This window comes from Notothenia rossii (genome assembly GCF_949606895.1).
Source record: "Notothenia rossii genome assembly, chromosome: 3".
NCBI lineage: Eukaryota > Metazoa > Chordata > Actinopteri > Perciformes > Nototheniidae > Notothenia > Notothenia rossii.
The window spans coordinates 65,679,340-65,703,400 of record NC_136901.1 but is presented as its reverse complement, the minus strand read 5'-3'; the positions used below and the strand labels follow the sequence as shown (position 1 = coordinate 65,703,400).

Below are 24,061 nucleotides of genomic sequence, written 5' to 3'. Positions count from 1 at the left end.
TTGAAAGGGATGTGCAAAATAGCCATTATATACAGTTTTTAATGAACGATTAGAGAATAACGAGTAATGAATATACTTTATAGGAATCTGCAGATACATTTTTAGTCTTTTCAAGCACCAACTATCAAATATCTCGCCTGATTGTTAGCACTTGACAATCACCTTCCCTGAATTTGACTCAGGTGTAACTAAAGTCTGATTTAAGGGTTGTTAGTATTTCACATCATTAATCAGAATCTGCAAAGTAACTAAAATAAATGTAGTGGAGTAAAAATACCAGGTTAACCTCTGAATTGTAATGGAGTAAAATTACAAAGTAACAATGAGCTGTCACGTGGGTATATTAATGCTGGCCATTATGGACACAAGCAATTTTCACCCATTTATTAACTATATGTTTTAAATTTGATAACACCAATGTGTTTAATACTGGCAACTTCTAATTTTGGGAAAAAACTAAAACGTTCCCAGTAGAGACGTCCCATAGAACATTTTGTGAAACACAATAGCCAGCATGTGTAGCTGGTCTAGTTCAAGTCTAGTTTTGGATAGTCTGCCGTGGTTTCGTTACATTTCAAAGTGCTGTTTGACGCTCGGCGTAACCTTGGCACACTGCCACTCCAACATCCAATCCCAGAGCTTGAAGATTAATCACAGGGTTTGTCAAGGCAAGGAACTGTAGTCCCAAACGATATTTGAGGATTATGAGCAGTGTAGTGTCTTAGGCCATCCTAAACTCCGAAATGTTTTTCAGATTTCATATCGCATTAACACCATATCCCAATGTGCATTGCGGCTAAAACATCCAATCACCGAGCTTAAACCATAGCTGAGGATCTTGGGTAATCAGTTCAGTGGGTGTGTATCGCAATGATCCTCGAAATGTCCCTCGAAATGTCCCATATAGGCCTACGTCTGTTTCCTGTTACTTTATTTTGAAATTCACTTCCTGTACGGACGCCAAAAATCCAGAGATTATAGAATCAAACAAATAAATAAAAACAAGGATAATTGTGTGTTATTGTTGAGTGAATAACAGTGTGTTATTTAGAAAAGAATAACAAATTAAAAGGAAAAAAATACAGATTTCAGTATTCTGAGGCTCTGAGCCCCATTTATTTTCCTCACTGATGGCAAAAAAAGTCCAACATTATACGATTTAAAATAAAAACAATAATCGTGGCTTGATATTGAGTAAGAACATGTTTTTATGAAACCCCACAGCTTCCGGTCTTCCAAGACCCGACCGGACAAAAAGACGTGGTGCAGGCACGAAACATACTACCAATAGAAATAGCCTACATTGCTTTTAAAATCATTCTGTCTGACAAAAAAGAAAAGGGGAAAATCGTGTAAGTGAACACAAATCAATAGATTAAATGTTGTAACTATAACACGAAATGCCGTGAGACTGGGTTGTAGCACCACATATTGGAGTTTAGAAGTGGATCATTTTGGAGGATGACGGAAAGCAGTGATGTACTTTACAGTTGCAATGTAGAAAGTTACATTGTCAGTAAATTCAACACGTGTGAAACATATTAAATTCTTCATGGCAGTCATTTTGTTTGTCTTTGGGAGTTTATCTGTCCCCATGTGAAAAAAACATCCAACAATTATTAATTAAGCATTAAAGATGGCATAAAGAAGCTAGCAGTGGCCGTTTCTCAATCTGGCTTCCAAGCCAATATTTCAAGGATGCTACGTCATCGAGTGCCGCCGAAGGACTGTTCCAATCTCCAGCATACTTGGAATTCCACCGAGGCCGCGTCCTTGGTTTGGGGGAAATTTCGGGGCTGCACATGGGTAGACTTCGCGTCCTTAAAAACCCCACAATGCTTTGCGCACGGACCAATTTCAAAAACCCTTGCGGAGAATGGCTGAACCGACGCAGCACACATTTTAATGTAAGTATGTAGTGGCGTAGAACATGTGTTGGTAAATATGTTACTTTGTTACATTTGTTTGTTATCACCAAAAATGTGAAAGTAAAGCAAGTTCATAATTAAATAGACATCGTGAGGTATTTATTTTCGGTACAGTTTATGTTGAAACCGTTAGAGAGAGTGGCACACTTGTTAGGCTGTTCCACTCTTCTTCGTTTTTCATATTTGATTGTACAAATCAGGTCAGCACGTTGTATTGCACAGAATCATGATTCCTGTTTCAGAAATATACCTTTGTGTATGTTACCTACAGTGTTAGCAACAGTCCGTGGAAATGTTACTAAGCTACTTAGCATTAATAAAGATATGATAAAAATAATATCAACATCTATTTTGAATTTAACAGAACTTAAATGGGCACACATTTTCTACTTTATTTGTCCAATTAAGTTGTAAAAAGCCTTTTGTGTCTCCAGAGGAAGGTGTGTAAAGTCTGATTAACTCGTGTTTAAACTTTGTCCTTTAAAGTGGATCTATCATGGTATATTTGAATAATATAGTGTAGGAACATACCTATATAAGGCATATTTATACTTTTTATTTTTCAAAATACCAAACAGATCATGCATTTTAGCCATTCCTCATTTCGATCAATTTAACACTGTCTTTGCATGGGCTGATTCTGTGAGAACAGCACCATCTACAGGCCTGGCATATGTACTACAGCGTCTCCAGTTCTTTCGAACGGCAATGTCCGTGGCTGTCTCCTCCTGATTGGTGGAGTTGGCCCAATAGCCGTAGCGCCATTTCTGTGACGTCATAGAAGTTTTCAAATCTGGATCAGTCTGTATCAGATCCGTTGCAGCCCCTTTTTAAGAGATTTGGGTATGGAGGAAAATAGAGAGGATTGTGTTTTCTGACACTTGGTGAGTTCCCTGGAACACCGGGGACACATATTCATGTATAAAAGATGTACAAAAGTGCATTTTGCATGATAGGTCCCCTTTAAAGTCTGGGTTAGTTGGCCATGAAGAGTACCATTTTGAAATCAAAATATCCGACCATTTAATAGGAGTGCAAACTGAATTGGTGGTGTGTTTGTTTACCTGGTCATCGCCACTGTCTACTCCCTCCAGACTCATGCGGCTGTTCCTCTGAGCCTTATTCTGACATGAAGAGACAAAATCAGTGTTAGCAGCGCCATCTGAAAATAGCATTCAGGTATACTGCAGGACATCACTCAATAATGTGTTACCATGACTGTGTGATGCGCGTTGTATTCAGGGGGACTACAGGGCAGGCCGTCGTCCTCAGACATAGTTCCAGCATCGTCCGCTCTCTTCACACACATGATGGACGGAGGAGAGCCCAGTCTGATGGCCTGCTTCAGCTGGAGCTGCAGAAAAAAACAAGATATTTGTCTTTGTACATGTGTGTCATCTACTGATCAAAACACCTGATTAAGAATGAAAAGACTTGGCCAGACTTGTAGATATTACAGCAGGAAGTGAATGTTATTTCCCAGGTATTTATGTGTGTGTGTGTGTCAGTATGTGTGCATTTGGCAATGGAGAAGAGCCAAATCTGACAGCCTGTTTAATCAACTACAGCTAGAAAGTAGCAAAGGTGTGTTTAACTAAAAATGTTTGTTTTCAAAGTTTCCCTTCTTTGCATTAACAGATGATTAACAGAATGACTTGTGTCAGCTGGCACTCTAGATATAAAGTATTTATTTTAGGCTTTTATTTTAGGCTTTTCCGTGTGTGTGTGTGTGTGTGTGTGTGTGTGTGTGTGTGTGTGTGTGTGTGTGTGTGTGTGTGTGTGTGTGTGTGTGTGTGTGTGTGTGTGTGTGTGTGTGTGTGTGTGTGTGTGTGTGTGTGTGTGTGTGTGTGTGTGTGTGTGTGTGTGTGTGTGTGTGTGTGTGTGTGTGTGTGTGTGTGTGTGTGTGTGGAAGGTATCACAGAAACTCAAACTATCAGACTTTTTATCTCCCTTTTATGTGTTGCCCTGTAACAGTCACTCAAGGACTCCTGTGCAAAGCAAACACTGGACAATGCAGCTTTTCTTTAGCCGACTGGACAATGGCACCCACGCCAAGACCTTGACTGAAAGACACCGACCCCTACATTTTTCAATGATAGTATAATTATATTTTGTTAATGTAACACACTGAGAAATAGATAGGAGCTCCAGCTAAAACAAGGACATAGCAACGTCTTAGCTAACCATTAGCAGCTGTGTTTGGAAACTAAACTGGCTAATAATTGAAATTCAGTGTATTGCTAATTTTGGAGTGTAAACTGATTATATAACATTACATGTTTTAAATCTTCATCAAATATGACTTGAGTCCAGACAAAATAAAGAGTAACTAATGCAAGTGACTAGTATTTCTGACCAACTAAAAAATGAACAAAAGATAACGTTAGCATTTGTTGGTAGTATTTCCTGTTAGCCAGTCTTTCTTTTTTAACTGTGTTTTGGTCCCTTTATCTCAAATTAGTTTTTGGGTGAATATCTCAACTGCTACAGAACATGATAGCAAAGCCATGATAATGTCAAATTCAGTTAGCTTACTTGAGGTCACCATATGTGACTGTAACACATTCAATGAGGAAAATATAATGTAACGTCAATAAAACAACAATATAAATACATATTAATAAATATGTTTGGTGGCAAGTCAAACATTTGTTACAGGTATAAAATTGGGCTAATGACCTCAATATATGATATTGTTTGTGGTATCCTAAGTTAGTGTACCCCATATAATACACACCTTACAGTGTTGAAATGTTCCTTATTGTATGCCATAACCTCCTAACGTGATGATCCCTAAATAGTTTGATTATATTTTTGTTCTTTCAATAATTTAACAGGCGGATCAGAGGGAGGAAACACTAAAGTCAGTTTATAGAAATCAATGTGTTTACTTTAACCTCAAGGGTTTACTTCTATCTAATCTACATACTTGTACACATTTTTTAATTATTATGAATGATCACCTGTGTAGTTGCTGTGTTGTCAGAAAACGAATCCCTTTTCTAGAGCAGTGTTATAGCCACAGGAGAAAGTTTTCCTTTTGAGCAAATCCCCTTAAAATGCTGTTTAATTCTCACTTCCCTAAAGTTGGCTTAGTGGAGCAGTTTAACTTGAGGTCAGTCCATCCGTCTGGCTCTCGAGTCTTCCCGTTTTAGCCCGTTGTTGTGACAGACATTTGAGCGACTGTCTGCTTTTATTTTCATCATTCACTCCTTTACTTTGCTGTGACAAACACCACCCTTTGTGACACACATCAGCACTGCTTCTCTGAATAAATTGACAGCAGATCAGCTTGTATCAGATCAGCAAAGGGTCATAGAACTCCCAAACACACAGATTGTGAGTCTTTATTTGCCTATTATGCGTCATTAACCTGCAGTCAAATTATTTCTCTTTCAATTCCAATTCCAATTTCTCTTGTCTTAACATACACTTGGAGTTCAGGGTCATCATTCTTCTCCAGGAAGAGACTACAACTTGTTGAGACAGGAGCTCAAACGTGGCCACTCTGTTTGATAAGCATCTCAAACTTAAAGGACCACTTAGGTTATTTATAAGTACCTGTAGTGATTTCACCTTCCCGTGGATGCTCTCCTGAGATGCCCCCAGAGCATTGTTGGTCTCCGATGAGTCCGAAACAAAGACAGAGTCATGGGACAAGGCCTTGCCGCCCAGGCTGATCTTTGACCTTTGGGGAACAGGAAGATATAAACAAAGCAGAAAGTGATGTTTCACAGATTCTGAAACATAAAAAACAGAAGGAAGAAAACTGCATGTTGGTAGGCCCGAGGGGTCAGAGGTTTAAAACAAATAATTGACCCTTAATGGTTAGGGGTTAGCTAAGAAATCATTCAAAATGAAAGAAAATCATTCAAAATGAACCGATAATCTTCTTTCTGTTCTTGTTTGCTGTCCAACAACATTTGGCCATTCCAATTAATGCACTTTGACAATCAACACAGAGTGGCTTCAGTCAAATTGGTGCAGATATATCTTGTGACTATGAGGAAAAGTCAAGATTAGACGAGCAGGAAGTGCCACAGCTTGGGAAAACAAAAGGAAATCAGCACTGTCCACAGGAAGACAAACTCCACTATTTGAAACAAAAACAGGAAGCCACAAGCCTAAGCTTAGGATGAACAGGAATTGGATGAAAAACAACGTCTTCCTTTTTTAAGTATCTCTGTCCTTTCTACACAAGAGGAGATATGTACCTAAATAGGCTGAGGAAATCAAACAAATGTAATATAAGCATATTACTGCAGGCAAATGAAATGGTGTCTACTAACAGCAGCTATGCTTTTTTTTGTGAGCCTCTTAAAATGCTTGTGGTTGACAAATAGTGGTGGCTGGATAAAAAAAAGTAACGTTTAGGGAATATTAATAAAAAAAAAGATGATATTGTCACAACTGGATTCATATTTCATTGGGAAGGTTGGCCAACCCATCAAAAACGATTGAATTGGCTTTGGTTCAAGAGGACTAAATTGACTAAATGTCTTTTGAATGGCTTTTCTAGCCTGAAACAAATAGATTTATGAAAGAAACACTTATAGATTTGCACAAAAGTTTTTAAAAAACCTGAAGGTTTAAAAATGTGCAGCACAGTAAAAACGACTGCAATGGAAGTAATCAGAGTAATCAAAATAATCTAAAGAGGCCCTATTTGACTTTTTGGGGGTTTCCCTTTCATGTAGTGTTATAGCTTTTTGTGCATGTAAAGGGTCTGCAAAGGCTAAAATCCCAAAGTACCCTCCAAAGGGAGTTTCTCTCCCAAACACTTTCCCCATCCCAGAAACGCCTCCATTGGACTTGTTTTTCCCATACCATAATAACATCATTACATAACACTTGCACGTCTATTGGCTGGCAATACATTGTTCATGACATATCGAAGCGGTTGACCAATCTAACCAGCTAACCAATAAGATCAAACTGGACTCTGGTTTCAGACAGAGGAGGAAAAGAGGTGCTGCATTTATTTAGTAAAATAATTTTCTCTTCTGTTTTTGTAAGAACAGGTTGAAAAAGTTGTTTGCTGGCATAATCTTTCATAATTCCTTAATTATTTATTTTCACAGATGGAAAAATAAACAAGAAAAAAAGAGTTTGTTGAAACTTTTCACCACCTGTTTCACAAATGAAAAAGCTATTAAGGGAAGATTATCCCTGTACTTAAGTCAAAACACAGGAGAGAAAACATGCCTCTGTGGCTGTGAGGTAGTGTGGTAGTCTAACAATGGCAAGGTTGTGTAATGCTGATGCACCCCTGGACAAGATATTTAACAACAAATTGCTCCCGATGGCATGGTATGAGAAGCAGGTGGCCCCTTGTATGGCAGCCTCAGTATAAATGGGTGACCGTTGTCTTGTAAATGTAAAGCTCTTTGAGGGGTCGTGAAAAACTGGAAAAGCACTATATAAATGAAGTCCATTTACCATTTGACCAAGAAAATGGTTCACCAGAATATTATTTCTCACTTGCCTCTCAGGGCTTCCACAGTAAATCTTTATATGAATTCCCATGTGAAGGATATGGTTGAAGTTGCTGCATAAAGAAAAATGCTTTCTAGTTCACCCAAAGTGCATTTAGTGAGCTGTTCTATTTTTTAAAGGATCTTAAAACCATTAAAAAAACATTTCCAAAATAAACCACATAGAAATATTTGAATCTATTTCTTATTCTTGTCAACATACGCATTAAACTGTGTCGATGTACACTCTAAAAAACTATTCATGTGGCTAGGAGATTCCACTTAAAAATAAATATTTTTTCAACATAACATTTTTTGTTTGTTATCTCAACTTATTTTAGTTAGTTTACAACTCATTTTAATAAGTCTGTCAAACTGAAAAAGAACAAAAAATGTAACTTACAAATGTAATGATTTTGAAAAGATATTTCTGCGTTCACTCAATTACAGGGATATACTAAGTTAGAGTAACTCATATCTATTGAGTTTCAACGGTTTAGTTTCAAAACTGAACACACGCCTGGACTAGACCGAATGTGGAGTTGGAGCAATCTGCGTTCATCCTGGAAGCAGAACTCTAGATAGCAGTGGAACAACAGGATTTTAACCTAATAATCTACCAAGTTACCTGGTAAGTAGCCATTTTTGTTCAGCTTGATTTAAAACAGCTGCTTACTGCATATATTGTAATACAAGCTGTAAGGTATCATCAGCTACTTGTTTTAAGCTACTGTAGCATGCATAGCATACTGATATGCTGATACTGTTACATTTGATAAAAACTGATTTAAAATAAATACGAACAGCAACTGACAATGCTCGGCATGTTCAGTTTTTGCAAACAACCCTTTGTTTTTCTTTCTCAACATTAAAATGCTCTCCTTTTAGGGATGATTCGGTGGAAAGAATAAGAGAGGTTGCTATCCGGTGCTTGGTGGTGTGTCTTCGTGAAAAGGAGGATCTCTTCAAGGAAAACTTAAGTAAGTAAAGAAGATGCTTAAATCATACTGTAACTTGTTAACCTGAAACACAATGCAATGTTTTCTAATCTGATTGCACCAAAAACACTGAAATGTATTTTCTAATCTATTTATTCCAGGATGGTGAAGTGGAAGTTAGCAATGAGGTGCTGAAGATTGTCTTGACCAGGGGTGCGGATGCAAGAATAGTGATTGAAGGAACAGAAGTCCTTAAAATCTCGGATGCGGCAAGAGCCTGTGGAACTTAAATGTGTATATTATTGTTGACTCAAAGAAATGAGTTTCTTCAAATTAAGGTAACAATTTGCGTGGACATTTTTGAGTAGTATGGACTTAAATAAATACATGCTTAAATTAAACAAAATGCAACTTAATATCACTCCATCTTCAGTTTTTAAAGGTGAAAGCAATTATGTTTGTAGTACTGAACTAAATGAGTTAATCAGATTATAAATGGGTACTCGGATTAACTTAATAATCGATTCAATTGGAAATTCTTAAAAAGATCAACGCAAATTGTTACCTCAATTTATTTAAGTAGAACCGGTGTATTTTCTTTTAGAGTGTATAAACTGTGCCAATAAAAGTGTTGCCATCACACTTGGTGTGTGTTTTTGTCTATCTGTGTCTGATCTTACCCAGATCCCTTCTCCTTCTCTGATCGAGTGAGGGTGTTATTTTCGGAGGTTTTGCCGACATTGTCAGTTGATTGGCAGGCTTTGAGCCCAGCATCTGCTCCTGCTGCTGGCGGCTCCTTTCTCTTCTTCCTTGCAAATAATTTTTTAAACGTCTGGAACTTGGACTTCTTCTTTCCTGTGAAGACAAATGACAAAAGAGAGGAAATGAAATAATCTAATTCAACCCCGTTACGGATACTTTCTCCTGACGCACTCTAGTGAAGCTTTACAATTAACTGTGCAGTTATCTGTTAACGAGACAATTACACACACGGCTTCTTTACACACTGCCCTCATATGAACTCTAGTTTCAGCAGTGAGCTCCGCGTGGCTGTAAATTCCCAGGTATGCATCCCTGGAGACACTAAACACCAAGACTGGCATATATAAAGACAGATACAAACACGCACACTCTCCTGAGCTTGTAAACCCTCCCCCCTAGTGAGTCTAGCTCCATTAGCACCGCAGTGGAAAAACTCAACAACTCCTTTATAACTCCTTAAACAGCTACAGAGCTTACACTGCTTTCAGTCAGCAAGGTGGTCATCCAACACTTGAAATGCCCCCTGGTAAATCCTCCATCCCACATTCAACAGGGCTGCTGAAGTGCAAAAAACATTGGACACTTGAGGCTGGCCCCAAGAAAAAGTAAACTTGTTAAAAAGACCCAACTTTAAAGCAGAAATGCAGAATGCAGTTTTTCGACTGTTTACCAAACCACTATACAGTGTTTGTCGTCGAACAACCTTCAGAGTGTTGCATGTTTTACACAAACAGGAATTAATGCAATCATTGGCTATTTTCTGAACAGGATCTAGCTTTTTATTAGCTTGTGGACTAGAAGTTTTCTGAAAGATAGTGTCCGTAATCACTAAGAGTGTCATTGTTGTTGGACCATTAGCCGATGGGTTTGGAGATTGCATTTGCCCTCCACACTGAATTTTTAACTGCATGCAGCCATGCCACCTCAATTTGATTGGTCATTACTGCTTGGACTACAAAAGGTCTGCAAATATACTACAAAGAGAAACTCATTATCTGTTTATAGAGATTACATCGTGGGTATTGTCAGCAGTTTTGACAAGGGAAAAGGGATCAAAAGTAAGAAATGTATTTTCCAATGCCCAGACCCATCGTCATTTTTCAATGTTATCTAATGTGGAGCAACACCAATGGAGAAATAATAATGGAATAAATAATCCCCACAGTCTGGATCGTGTTGAGACACAAAACAGAAGGAAACAAAATGGAAAGGAGCAGTGAACAAAGATGGAGCAGTTGAAAAATAATTTAAAAAAAATGTGAACCAACTATTTTGGTACACATTATACACACATGCATTTCCAAACATCTGGACTACCTATGTTGCAAATGTATTATCTTTTCAATTTACACACGGCATCTATTGCACGTCTGTCCGTCCTGGGAGAGGGATCCCTCCTCTGTTGCTCTCCCTGAGGTTTCTCCCATTTTTCCCTTTAAACTGTGGGGTTTTCTCTGGAAGTTTTTCCTTGTACGATGTGAGGGTCTAAGGACAGAGGGTGTCATATTGTCATACTGATATTCTGTACACACTGTGAAGACCACTGAGACAAATGTAACATTTGTGATATTGGGCTATATAAATAAACATTGATTGATTGATTGATTGATTGATATTTTCTTAACCCTAGGCCAACAAAACGCTTCAGACGATACATAAAAAAAGACAAATTCTTTTCATACTTGCTGTGTCATTTCTGTCTTTCTGCCTGCAGGGAATCCTTGAGCATTCCTTTCTCTAAAAATACACCTTCTGGTTGGAACTAAATCACACTGAAAAATGTCTGGAATCTCAACCTTGTGCTGCTTAACATTTCTGGGTCATTTCTTAAAGAACACTTGTCAAAATGATTGAGTTAATTTCTTTATTCATTCTGTATCATAGGTAAATGTAACTAAACAAGTCACACACATTATGCAAGACTTCAAATTGTCTACATAAAGCACCTGACACAAGATAATGCAATTTTCATCCACTTTCTGTAAAGCATGTTGGCAAATTCTCCTCTCTTTTGTCCAGCCTTTAAAGTAAACTGCTTTGTGTTATTGCAGAGCTTCCAACAAACTTTTATGAATCCTTTATGCGCTGCCAAGATAAAAAAAAACAGGAGGAAACGCCATCCAACAGAGCCATTTCAATCACTATTTTAGGTACAATGCACTCTTAAGTTAAAGGTCTGCTCTCCGAGAGTTTAAAAAGGCCACCACTTCAATGGAAGGTCAGTGCAGCTCTATGGTCATTGTAGGGCTAAGATGCTGATATTCACCAAAATACTGTACATTCTCTCATGGCTACACTCTCATAATAAAAATAACATCATCAGGGGAGTACTGACCTGAGCTAACAAACTGAGAAGATGGTGACCTTTGAGGGAAACAATGCGAGAGAGAAAAAGAGGAAACCTAAAATATCTCCACCTTGGCAGGTTAGATTTTTAATATCTGAATTGGAAAAGAAAACTCATATCAGTGAATCAAAAGTGTTAAAATATATTTTTTGTAACTAAATGGAAACACCACCAGTGAAGGTTTTATTCACCAAAATTAATTAAAAGTTCAGTAGGACTTTACTAAATAATCCATGTGAATTCTTGATAATTTGTTTCTGGGATTTTTGCTTATTTACAATATAATGAGGACAGCAGGCCTAACATTGCATACTTTTTCTGAACAGAGTCTGACCCTCTGAAACTGCAGCTCTCTGCTGGCCTGGCACCATCACTGGGTTGACTCGGACACATTGAGACGGACATGAGTGGCAGACTCGGTGATCTGTGGAGTCACGCCTGCTGGCAGCTCATGCCAGTCAAATAGAAATCACTCGCCACACTAAGTGCTAATGGTCTGTTTCCTGCAATAATAGATTTCCACTGAAAAGTCAGAATTAAGCTCGGGCAGAGAGACTGTTTCCACTTAGTTGGCCTGTTCGATAATCCCAGGCGTACTTCAGCTAAAAATTCCTGCTGTGTTTTCACCCACACACACACATTTTTCTGACCTCTGAATGCGCTTCTCACTGGTTCAATTATATCAGCAGCATGCTCTCCATCTGTATCGACAGTGTGCATCTGGGTTTGTGTGTGTGTGTATGTGTGTGTGTGAGATGATGATAGCTTTCTGTGTTCCTTCATTTCCTGCCAACGGCAGTCAGGAGATCTAAAGCTAGCCTGATCTTCTCTGCTGTGTCTGTGTGTACACAGTCAACATAACTCTGATATGACGTAGATTTCATACAGGACTAGTACCCACCCATTCTCCCAATAATATAGTTTGTTATTTTTGTCTTATTACACAGCTTAGTTGAATGTTTGATTCTGATTGGTCGATCTGGACAATGAGAGGTCTGCTCTTTTCGGTAGCAGATCGCTATATATATTTAAATGTGAGCTCTGCTCACATTTAAATATTTAGATTTGAGGAGAGCACACAACTTTAGATTCATGATGGTTAAACTGTCCCCAGTAGAGGAAAGAAAAGAGAACAAGAGAAGGAAAGAGGTTCAAAGACAGAGAGAGCTGGAGGACAGAGACTTTAGCACAAGAAAACAGACAAGAAGTAAACACTAAAGGGAACAGCAGAAGAAGACAGACAGGAATACAATAGGATCACGGTATGGGCTCTGGTGTTGTTGAAAGACTGGTTAATGGAAAATAAACTGCGAACAGATTTGGACAGTTATAGAAAAACCTCGATTTTAAGTTACGTCGCTGTGATCGCAGTTCAGATGTTGCTTGGCAGTGGAACAGACTATTTTTTTTAAGTGGAAGAAAAACTGTAATTTTTAAATATATAAAATCCTGTTAAAAACAAATGTTGTGTAAAATTATTAATTTATTAACTGAGTAAGCATGTAATAATTGGCTAATTATCCCCTTATTTAGCTTTGGGTAGCAGGTCCTGCATCACATGCAGAGTCAAAGATCTTGTTTTTAAATCACTTGTGTTAACCAATTATTAGGTCCCATCCAAAAATACTGTATAAAGTTGAAAACTTTTTTTTAAAATGCAGAGATTCATACATAGTTTTTTCATTATTAAAGTCATTGATCTCAACCAATTTGACATAATATATACATAATAATCTTTAGTCTTTTGTTCCTTTTCCCACTGAAATCACATGAAAACTTTTAACTGAACATTTAATCAAAACTTTACCTGAGCACTCCTCCGCGACCTCAGCAGGCTCCTGATTGGCCATCCCCTCCGGAGGTCCTGACGCCATGGCAGCGCTGTCACTGCTGCGAGACAGGGAGAGAGACTGATGAGCATCACTTTTCCTCAATAAAGATTTATACTGTGAACACAATACAGCAGTACACTGAGACATTCCTAGAAAAAAGGTGAGGGAGGATGCTAGGGATTGTTTAGTATTTTAGGAAACCAAAAAGCATGAACTAAAAACAGTTTTTCCCCATCTATTACACCTGTCTGGTTTCATATTTGTGTGGCAGTACTGTGATCAGACTCGCTGTATATTAATCTGATTAAGGTCCGGATTGGGAGTGTCGTGACTGCCTGTAAAAGTTTCTTACCATGAGCGGGCGGCAAAATCTGCAATAACACAGTACTGCACAGTGAGAGTACATTTAATAATAATAATAATAATTTAGATTTGTATAGCGCCTTTCAAGAAACCCAAGGACGCTTTACATTGGGAGATAAAATAAAAAAACAAATAAATGTTTAAGTATCATATACTGTATGTCTATGACAAGCAGCTTCCTTATAAAGTATCTTCGAAGTGAAGTGGGTCTTGTTGGGACAAAGTTCAGCTTGGTCCTTAAACTCTAGATGTCATGTTTCACTTCAGTCTGCTGATTTAAATCTCCAGTCCAATCCTTTACTTCAATCCAAACAGTCCCAGCAGAGGCATGTCAGCTATGTTTCCAATGTTCTGCTCTGCTCTGCCATCTACTTCTGTCTTAACACCAGTAGGTGCCCAGCAACCACTAAAACAAACTCAAACACATGGAAATCACATTTCAAACTGATGTCTTGTTATTGCTCGAATTGTGCAACAGAATGGAGGCAATAACACTGCCGTGAACCTTTACAAGACATCAAAAGAGGTTTTTATTGGATACTGTTCTTTTAATAAATAATAAGTAGTTTTTATTCTATTGCATGATTTTACTCCACAGGACTATTAATAATCCTTGTGCAGCAGACAGGAAGTTGAAAGGCCGTGTGATAGTTCAGCTCCTAAACGCTGAACCATCCGCTGTCTCTTGTTTGAGACAGCTCCACTTTGTTAGCTAACAGTAAACCAATGCTCTTAAAGTACTATGAATACAAAAGCATAGAGGAATTGAATAGTTTGCACCAAACCAAAACAGAAACAAATATGTGTTTGAACTTGATGTGTGTCAGGGATAACATTCTTCTGGCATTACAGAGATTTAGAAAATAATAATAAAAGTTATTGTTGTCGTCTTTCAGCAATCATGACTCTACCAGAGTACTGCAACAAAAGAAAAAAAAGGGCCTCCAGAAAAGCGAGCAAACTCAAGGCATCCACAGTAAGTTCAGGAAAAACATGTGTTTGTAAAGTTGGCATGAAAGTAAGTCCGTCTTCATTTTTTAAGAAAAGGGTACTGATGTTTACGAATATTAGAGAGATTTTCAATATTCTAAAAAAACACCACCGGCCATAATTGCACCGCTAAAACAGGGCACAATTCAGGTTTCGGTTTTGGTCTGAACACTTCCTAAAACGTACTGAAAAACCTTAACTTCTGAGCAAATTGTTGAAAATGACCATGTGATATGGTTGATAGTTCCAGGAAAAGCTAATAAGTTGACTATCGGAACACGAAATTGTTAAAATATAACTTTAGGTGATTGTAACTTTAAGAAAGCTTACAAGACAGCCATGTTTTCCCAGTTTGCTGTTAGTGTAGAGGCTCTTTGTCTCCATTAATGAAGTGTCTGGAGAGCTTCTTGTCACTATGTTTACAGTTAGTTTTTATTATAGAAACGGATGGAACATTCCAGAGTTTGTTGACGTGCTGCAGCTTTCTTCAGTATTACGGTTATGCAACCATTGGCTATGATCATCATCCTAATACTGGTCATGGGAATCATCATACGTCAGAGAGAAAAAAAACTGAATTAAACTATAACTGTGAAATCACTTCCTAAATAAACCGTGGTATTAACAGTATTTCCATATTTGGATTATTGTATCACATGGTCATAAACAGAAACACACTGATGTTGTTACTGCTGTTATGAGCTCAGAGTGCTGGACAAATCCATTTCCTGTCTGATGCCACAGGAATACACTACAGTCAATAGTTCACCACACACACACACACACACACACACACACACACACACACACACACACACACACACACACACACACACACACACACACACACACACACACACACACACACACACACACACACACACACACACACACACACACACACACACACACACACACACACACACACACACACACACACACACACACACACACACACACACACACACACACACACACACACACACACACTCCCTAATAATATAATATCTCTAGGAAACAGATACTGATACACAGAAATACAGACATTCATATAATATGTTGTCTATGATATGAACTCAGGAAACAACGAAGTGCCTAGACTTGACACCAAATAACAACACAGAACTACATATTCTATCAGGAGGGAACAAACCACAAAAGGCAAAGACTCAATAATTGACATTTTAAAATGTACTGAGTGGGAACGTACACAAGATTTAACATAGTTAAAACGTTTGTTGAGAGGTTTTTTGGTGATATTCTACAGTATGATGCCTGATAATAAAAAATGCTGGTACACCTGCTACAACCTTTATAAGGAATAGTTTAGTTGTTTAAAAATAATATTATTGTTTTTCATTTCATTTTTCATTTAATTGTTTATTTGGCAGGGACAATGCGCAGTAAGGAACACTTAAGACATTAAAATGTGTCAAGCGTAACAGTGCCAGATTTAGCTTTGAGCTAATTTCCATCTGCAGTCCCTCATATAAAACATTTAAGAAAATTACATTTTACAAACATAGTGTTAGAAATTAAAATCAATGTTTTAATGGGGAAATGTAGTTTAAACATGCTGTCAGTTTTAATGCTCTTTTATACTGAAAAACCAGAAATTCTTGTGCACAAGCAGTTAAGCTTTTAAGCTTTTATTCTGAAAATCCTTCATCTCCGGTTAGCATTTAGCATGTGGCTAATATACGATTTCCTGAAGAGGTGAATTTAGTAGCGAAATGATATGGAGTGGTGCAAACCGAAGCCTACTGATTTAACACTACAACGATAGATGTCGAGATATTACCATGCTGAATATTAAATGAAGGTACAGTTTATTTGAATACATTATTGTTTACAGACGAGTAGCATGTGACAACATCCGGAATGACCGGCAACCAAACGAGCCGAGAAGTATTGTTTAGAGTATTGATTACAGCGTTTAGAATGTGTTAAATGAAAAGTGATGAAAGAGAATATGAGGAGAAACGGCGTGTTAAGCATATATTGAATGTGAAAAGAACCTATCCTCTGTTTAAATGCAATAACGGACATTGGAGACGAGGTGAGCCGGCTGGCGGGGAGGAGCCAGCAGAGGATATATATAGCAGCGCCGGGGGAGAGATCCGCTGTCTTTCTTGCTCAGGAGAACCGGACCACAGCTGTTTGTCTGACGGAACAATATTCTGTCTGTAACACTACCGCGCCTTTTTTAATTAAAGTATCCCATTTGAATCTTTTCAGAGACTCCATTTAGTCTCATTTTAAAGCTTCTCTCCTGGACGCGAGAATAAAGAACACATTTTAACAATAGCAAAAACAAAATACATGATATGATAGGATTAAGATAAAATGAATACCCCTCCTCTGTCTGTGCGTCGAGTAAGGAGCAGAAGCTAAGAGGCAGTTAGCTTACGGAAGCATAAGACTGCAAGCTAGGTGACACAGCTAGCCTGGCTCCCTTCAAAGTTAAAAAGTCTGAATACACCTAGAAAGCTCTTTAATTAAAACATGGTATCCTCTTAGTGACAACCATTCATACAGTAAATAGATGTGCTTCACAAGGATTTATGTAGCCTACTTAAACAACTTGACGCTAGCTAAGCTAGGCTACAACAAGCGAATTGACTCCCGCCTTTCCCTCCATACTTAACACACATATATGATTGTGTGATCAATCTTCTCGTCTAATTCTCAGCAAGAGGGCTGATTCCCAAAATGAATAGTCCTTAAGTCAAGCGGAAAGACAATTTCCTGTGTAAGTATTAAGTTCAAGGTCAGAGGGTCAGGGGTCAAAATGACTGACCTGCGCCCACTTCCAAAGCCGACTCCCCATGGTGACATCCTCCTTTTCATCTGAGAGAAGAATGGAGAGATGACGGGGAAGGAAAGAGAAAAGGTTAAAAAAAAGTCAGAAAAACAGATTTCAAAGAAAAGAAAGAAGCAACAAGAGCGGGAAAGGGATGAGAGGACGAGTAAGGGACACATAAATAAATAAAAAAGATATTGAAAAACAGAGAAGACTGGGACAACACAAAAAAGATAGGAGCGAAGGGGTCAGAGAGAGGGGTTGTGGGAAAGAGCAGCATGAGAGGGGAGAAGAAATAGTTAGATAAACAGATGAAGACGAGACAGACAAAAGAGAAAAAAGACTTACAGTAAACACAGAGGCCTTCCTGTATAAAGTTGCTACCAAAGATGGTAAAGACGCACTTTCTGAATTCACTTTCTAACTCACAAAGAAATAATAAAAGAAGTTTAAAAATGACTTCGCAAAAATGAACTCTCAAAGAGAAGTGTAAATAACGTTTTCATCATTGTTGTGCAATGGAAATATCAGCGCAGTAACGCACTGAGCCACAGCCGCCCTAGCCTCCACATTTAACATAAATCTACAGTATAGAAACTATTTGTCTCACACGGGCAAAAGGGGGTTAACCTGATCAACAGTTTCTAAAGTCTTTTGTCTGACAAAAAAACATCACTTTAAAAGACATAAAAAGCATTTTTAAGTATTCAACTGTCTGAAAAAAGGCTATTGTCTTGTAGTTGATATTAAACATTTGATAGCTGTGTTAACCAAATACAAGGCACAAACTGAATCAAGCAGTAAAACATATTTTATAGTTTAACATGTTGGAGAGTCTCTCTCATAACATGGAAACTAGTCTATATTTCACAGTCCTGGAAAAAACATGAAACAATCTGGAGCTCCATCCTTTCTTACAGTCTCATAAACAAGAGCAGGTTACATCATTTTGTTTATCTGAGCTTGTTCGTAATCTTCATTATTTATTTGTGGAGCTATTTCAACTATGCTTTCTTTCAAGGCACTTTTACAGCATGAACTTTTTTCATTCTTCCATGACTTTTCTGGCAGCTGTTTGTTAACTTGGTTTCTGCAGCCTTGCAATGCACGCAGTGTAAACACTCTCAGGCACATCATTAACTGTATTTGGAAGCTACTCAGTATGTGTATGGGCATGACAGTGTGTGTGTGTGTGTGTGTGTGTGTGTGTGTGTGTGTGTGTGTGTGTGTGTGTGTGTGTGTGTGTGTGTGTGTGTGTGTGTGTGTGTGTATCCCCCTTATTACATAACAATGGATTGGCACGTCGTAGAAGGTATTCCGAACCGTAGGGGCCCGCACATGAAATAACCTTGTTACAAACCACATACTGTACAGTGGGTACACAGACACACAAACACACATGCAAACACAGATTGAAGATAAACATTTCCATATTTGTTCACGGTTTGTGGTGAACTGAGGGTTACATACTCTTTAAAGGGATGGTTTAGATTGTTTTCAAGTGGGGTATGAGGTACTTGTGAATAGTCAGAGTATAACCTACAGCAGACGGTGGTCGTCACTCCCCCAGTTTGGAAAACAGACAGGAGTACTAGCAGAAAGCTAGGCGATTAACTTATCTGGATGGGGGTAACAATGAAACATATTTTAGCCACCAACACTTATTCAAATTGATTGAAGTGTATCCTATATTTAGAATATGTTCACCTAAGGCAGCCCTTACAAATGAGGAACTGAAACTGTTGTCTATGCTCTGTTCACAGCCACCAGACTCCATTGACTAAAACAGCAATTTTATCCCATAGAACAGATAGGTTGCTGGTCTGCCACTGCTTTGATACATTAGTTTGTTTGTCTTATTGCATCAACGGTGATTCCGAAATGTACTTTTCTAAACATCCAAAGTACCCCTGCAACACATACACACATTTTGGTGCCATAACATCTGATATTAAAATAAGTTAACCCTTGCCCAGCTGATGTAGACAGAACAGAGTCCAAATCAATCATGACTGGAATAAACAGTTTCCAGATCCATACAATAAAAACAACCCTCATATTGGAACACAAGCGTTTAGCAGTATAGAAAATAGTAGAAACTCAAGTAAACGTTGGAGTGAATAATGAATAGAAATTAGCTCTTTTGTCGGAGATGACTATGTCTTGACTTTGTCCACAGAGTTCCTGTTGTTAAAACGTATAATCTAGTTGAGCCTTAATCCCTCAATGGGACCAGTCACCAGACTCAGAGCTCCACAGGTTTACGGTGCTGACTAATTGGCTCTCGTCAGCACCGACATGCTGATGTCTGACTTTGACGACTGAAAATCCCCCAATGGTATAGTCAAAAATTAAGCTAATAATACAGATGATAAACCTTTCCATTATTCTGAAAAGGTTTCTCTGTATACATGTAAATTCCTGTTTGAATTATAGGATCATGTAATCTAGTAACATCTACAGCCTCTATTGTAGCTCCTATATTGGATTTACAGCTTTTACAACACAAATCCACTTCACTGCAGTCCTAATCCTTCTGTACAGTCACTGGTAATGGCTTATATGGACCTTATTACATTAGTACAGCAATTAGAGACCACAGAACAAGAGATTTACAATCAAACAGCAGCAGAGGCAGAGCTTAGAAAAGTACAGCAGCTTTTAACTCCCATTCAACATTTCAATTCATGAAGATTTTCAGTTGGTATAACTGTGACCAAAAAGAGAAATCGTGAATTATTTTTGCCTTCGCCAACATGATTATCCAAGAAGAAGATTCCAAATGTGCAGACGTCAGCAAAAGCTGTTCCAATAAGACAAAAAAAATTGAGTGTGCGACATCATTTGAAAACCCTCCAAAATGAAATGAGTAATTCCTTAGTCCAGTTTTCCCGCTTGCAAAAGTTTTTTGCGGAAATTGTAATAGTATTTTTTATGTAATCTTGCATACAAACCAACAAACAAACCAAACCGAAAATATATCCTCCTTGGCTGAAGTAATCGCAGTAATGATTTCTCATAAGGCTGTAGCGGAATAAACCCCTTGGCTGTGTTGCTGTAAACACTTAAGAGAGCTAAACCTCAGTCATGTGAGAGCCGTTAGAACTAACACTGTTAATGAATGGAATTCTGTTTACTACCGTACAATCCACCCCTTGATGTAAGACTGCTCATTCGACATGCCATCACCATTGGTTTTAAATGCTTTGCGGAATACATCGGGATGTTTGAGGTGATGAGGGTTCTTTGGGGTTTCGGTGTGTGGGGAGGACTCATCTGGACTATTACATTTCTGGCTCCAATATTCAGCCTGATATTTCCTTAGCAGGGATCATCTTCAACATATCTCTGTGCAGAATCCATTTGGGACCAGTTAAATACCTATTTTTAAAGGGCTTGACCAGACAACTAAAACAATATATTTTTGAGACACAAAAAATAAGCCCAAATCTTGATTTAATCTGAGTGAGAGAAGATGAGAGATCGACTCAAGGCAGTGCAGATAAACTGGTCGCATTGATATCATGTTAGTGTTTCCATAAAGAGCTGCAAGTCTTTCATTTCCAAATATAGAAAGGGAGATATGCAGGGAAGGGATCAAGTTAGGTTGCGAGGAAGTGGGAAATATTTGCTGGTCAGCTAAAACGATAAACTCGGCTGACTGAGATCAACCATTAATGAAAGACATGTTTTATGTACAAACATAAACAGCATGCATGTCAACTTGTACCAAGTACTCAAGTTTGTACCTATGCACCTTTCTTTAAATTAAGCACAATCATCCAATCAAATCAGAGATGGACCAAGGCTTTCTACAGCTTTAATGAATTTCAGATACACATTAGTGCAGGACTGAAGCCTTATTTGGATTAGTCAAAAACATCGGACTCATAATCAAATGTTGCTTGTTTGTTATTTTCTTTATGAACAGTACATATTGTCATTTGATATCAATTAAAAAAAGCGAGTCATCAATCAAACACATGAACTTACAGCACTTAACCCAGTTTTGAATACACTGCACATTTGTTCCCGAGCTCAATATCCTCTTAAAATGAGACATTAGAAGATCATTCCTAGAGTTTTATGTTCTTTATAATGCTTGTTTCCCTAGGTCAAATGTTGAGTGTATATGTCTCCCAATATGCAGGCAGGTTATTGACTAAATGGATTTTTAACATTCAAAATACATTTCAGGTGTCCATCTCCAAACATCACTTTGCAATGTAAAATTCTGCAATTATAGCCCACTCTCTTATTACGATGACCCTGTCAAATAAGGGCCCTGAGAATATAGAGGGGGGGGGGGGGGGGCGGGGGTGACCCCTGCTTACTTTGGCGACATATCCAGCGTACAAACATGATAGTGCGTCATCATCAATTAGAATTTAGCTCAAGATAGCAAATATTTTCCAGATGATCAAACCAGACTTCAGACTCTGTCATCAATTTACACCTAAAATAAAGGAAAGTAGCTGTTCCTAGATCTGGTTCATTCTAGGCTGGATTATTGAATGCTATACAAGGTCCAGTCTGGCTGTCACATTCTGCCATCTTGTCACATGTCTCTCGGCAAGTTATCCAATAAAACATTAAGTGGGAACAGCGCGTAAAAAGGAAAGCATCCACACAGGATAAACGTCTTTTATTCTCCCATTACTAGTCTCCCCAGATGTTAAAAAAGCTTTTTTATCAGTTTTGTTATTGTTTTACATCATTCCTTAGGACTGAAGAAGCTCAATTCGACCAGGGCCATAAAAGGATATGAGATTTAATGTGGCCAGATAACAGAGCTGCACACCAATATTTATTTGTTCCCTCCTCCCCTCTTTGTCTCTTCATTCTTTTTACAACCAGACTCGAGTCTAACCGCACATACCTCACTGGGAACATGGCCTTCAAAACCGGGGTATTTCCTCTTGAGCTGTTCAACCATTCAACAGCTGCATAGTCAGCAGGAGACGGTGACTACAAAGGAAAGTATCCCTTCAATTGGACATCTTAGCACTAAAGAATGTCACTGTTACTTTGACTTTCCCATGCCTTAAAATGCAAAAAATATTTAAGAAAGTAGCAGTACTCAGTACTATGAGACACAGAGGTTAGTACCCAAGACCTCCAAAGTGTGTTATAACTGTTTGGATATAAATATGAAAGATGTGTTAATACATATTCCAGCAAAAATAATAAAAAATGTGCAATGTATTTATCTTATCTGTAATAAAGTTCCCATTAATCTGCCAATAAACAAGTTTTTAGGCTAAGTTATCAGTGACATGCACAACAATGGGAAAGAAACCCAAACAGAAAGGGTGGATCCCATAAATTCTACGTCATTCTACTTTGGATTTTGAAAATGGCCATTATTGTCCTATAGCTCCAACATGCTTTGACTCTTAAGGCCTGTTAACATGTATTAAAACTTTATTTTCAGTTTGGTTTTTCTCTTGTCTTAAAGCTCTTCTTCTTATTTCACTTCTCCATCTCGCCCTGTTTGAAATGGGGCTTTGCTTAGCAACAAGCCTTAAATGGACTCAAGACAGAACCTGGATAAACACTCTCATCAGTCACTCTGCACAGTTTACATTCATTTACAGCTGCATCACCATTCCTGCTAAACAAACTCAACCTACCATGGTTACATAATGACTTTTGAATCAAGGAAATATTGGGTCCAAAGGTTCAAATCAGACAAGACGGATCTGAAAATCCCTAAATCTGCAAAAAAAAAAGATTATATGTGGCTTTTGAAAAAATAGGTCAAATTTTACTTTGGCGTCAATAGGGCTAAAGAATCGGCTACGATCAGTAGACTCAGGAGCTAAATCTATGTTTGACGTCTCGACAGGAATCCTTCAAGCAGTTTAAAGTTTTGTTTTTTGTTTAGTTTTTTGCCTGTCCTTGTTTGTCTCCCCTCCCTCAAAATGTAAAGCGTCTTTGGGTTCAAGAAAAGCGCTATAGAAATACAATTTATTATTATTATTATAATAAGGCAGATGTACCACTCAAAACTCTTAATACATCTCTAAACAATGGTTTCTTCATATTAAACTTAGCTGATTGTAACTGCGATTTTGGCTGAAAACTGTAGTTGTTTCTAAAAGTCTTGGTAGGGCGGCCTCTGTTGAGGTCTGTTTGCACTGATAAGCACTCCTTTTTCGGGTGCTCCCCTCCCCATATTAACTGCATCTATAGAATACTTCGTGTGGTTACATATAAAAGCTAGGGAGGGATTACTGTATCAAATGTTAAGTTAGTTTATAGTTCTCTTCAGTCTTGAGTGTGTCTGGGTTTTTCTGCATACTGAGGATTTGTAGTAAGACGTGACTCATTTCACAAAATCCTAGTTTCAGTTCAAGGAGTTCTTTAGTTTAATCTGTGTGTAGCAGTCTTGTAGCTCATTCCCACTCTTAAATGTACTTTCTCTCGAAGTCACACACACAAACAAAATGTTTGTCTAACTCAACTCTGCTAAGAAGGGCCATAAAAGCTTGCATTGTTGTCATGCCATGAGACTGAAAAGCCGAAGACAAAGAAAGTGGAAGGGGGTATCAGTGCGCCCAACACCACATCCCCACAGATCTGGTACGAAAAAAGATACTTTGCTATATTCAAAAAGCTAAA

At 38.1% G+C, this 24,061-nt stretch overlaps 1 protein-coding gene across 4 annotated transcripts in view; it reads right to left on the bottom strand.

Annotated features, from left to right (window-relative positions):
* LOC307033754 (uncharacterized protein) overlaps positions 1-24,061 on the bottom strand; it is a 54,374-nt gene that overhangs the window by 18,998 nt on the left and 11,315 nt on the right. For 3 of the 4 annotated variants that reach the window (XM_079672333.1, XM_079672334.1, XM_079672336.1), the window contains exons 2-6: positions 13,257-13,339; positions 9,021-9,195; positions 5,490-5,616; positions 3,142-3,282; positions 2,993-3,052 (exon numbers count right to left, since the gene is read on the bottom strand). In XM_079672333.1, the coding sequence (XP_079528459.1) occupies positions 2,993-3,052; positions 3,142-3,282; positions 5,490-5,616; positions 9,021-9,195; positions 13,257-13,339 (586 nt within the window). Of the gene's footprint in view, positions 1-2,992; positions 3,053-3,141; positions 3,283-5,489; positions 5,617-9,020; positions 9,196-13,256; positions 13,340-17,434; positions 17,485-24,061 lie in introns of all 4 variants that reach the window. The other variant, XM_079672335.1, reaches the window with a different exon arrangement.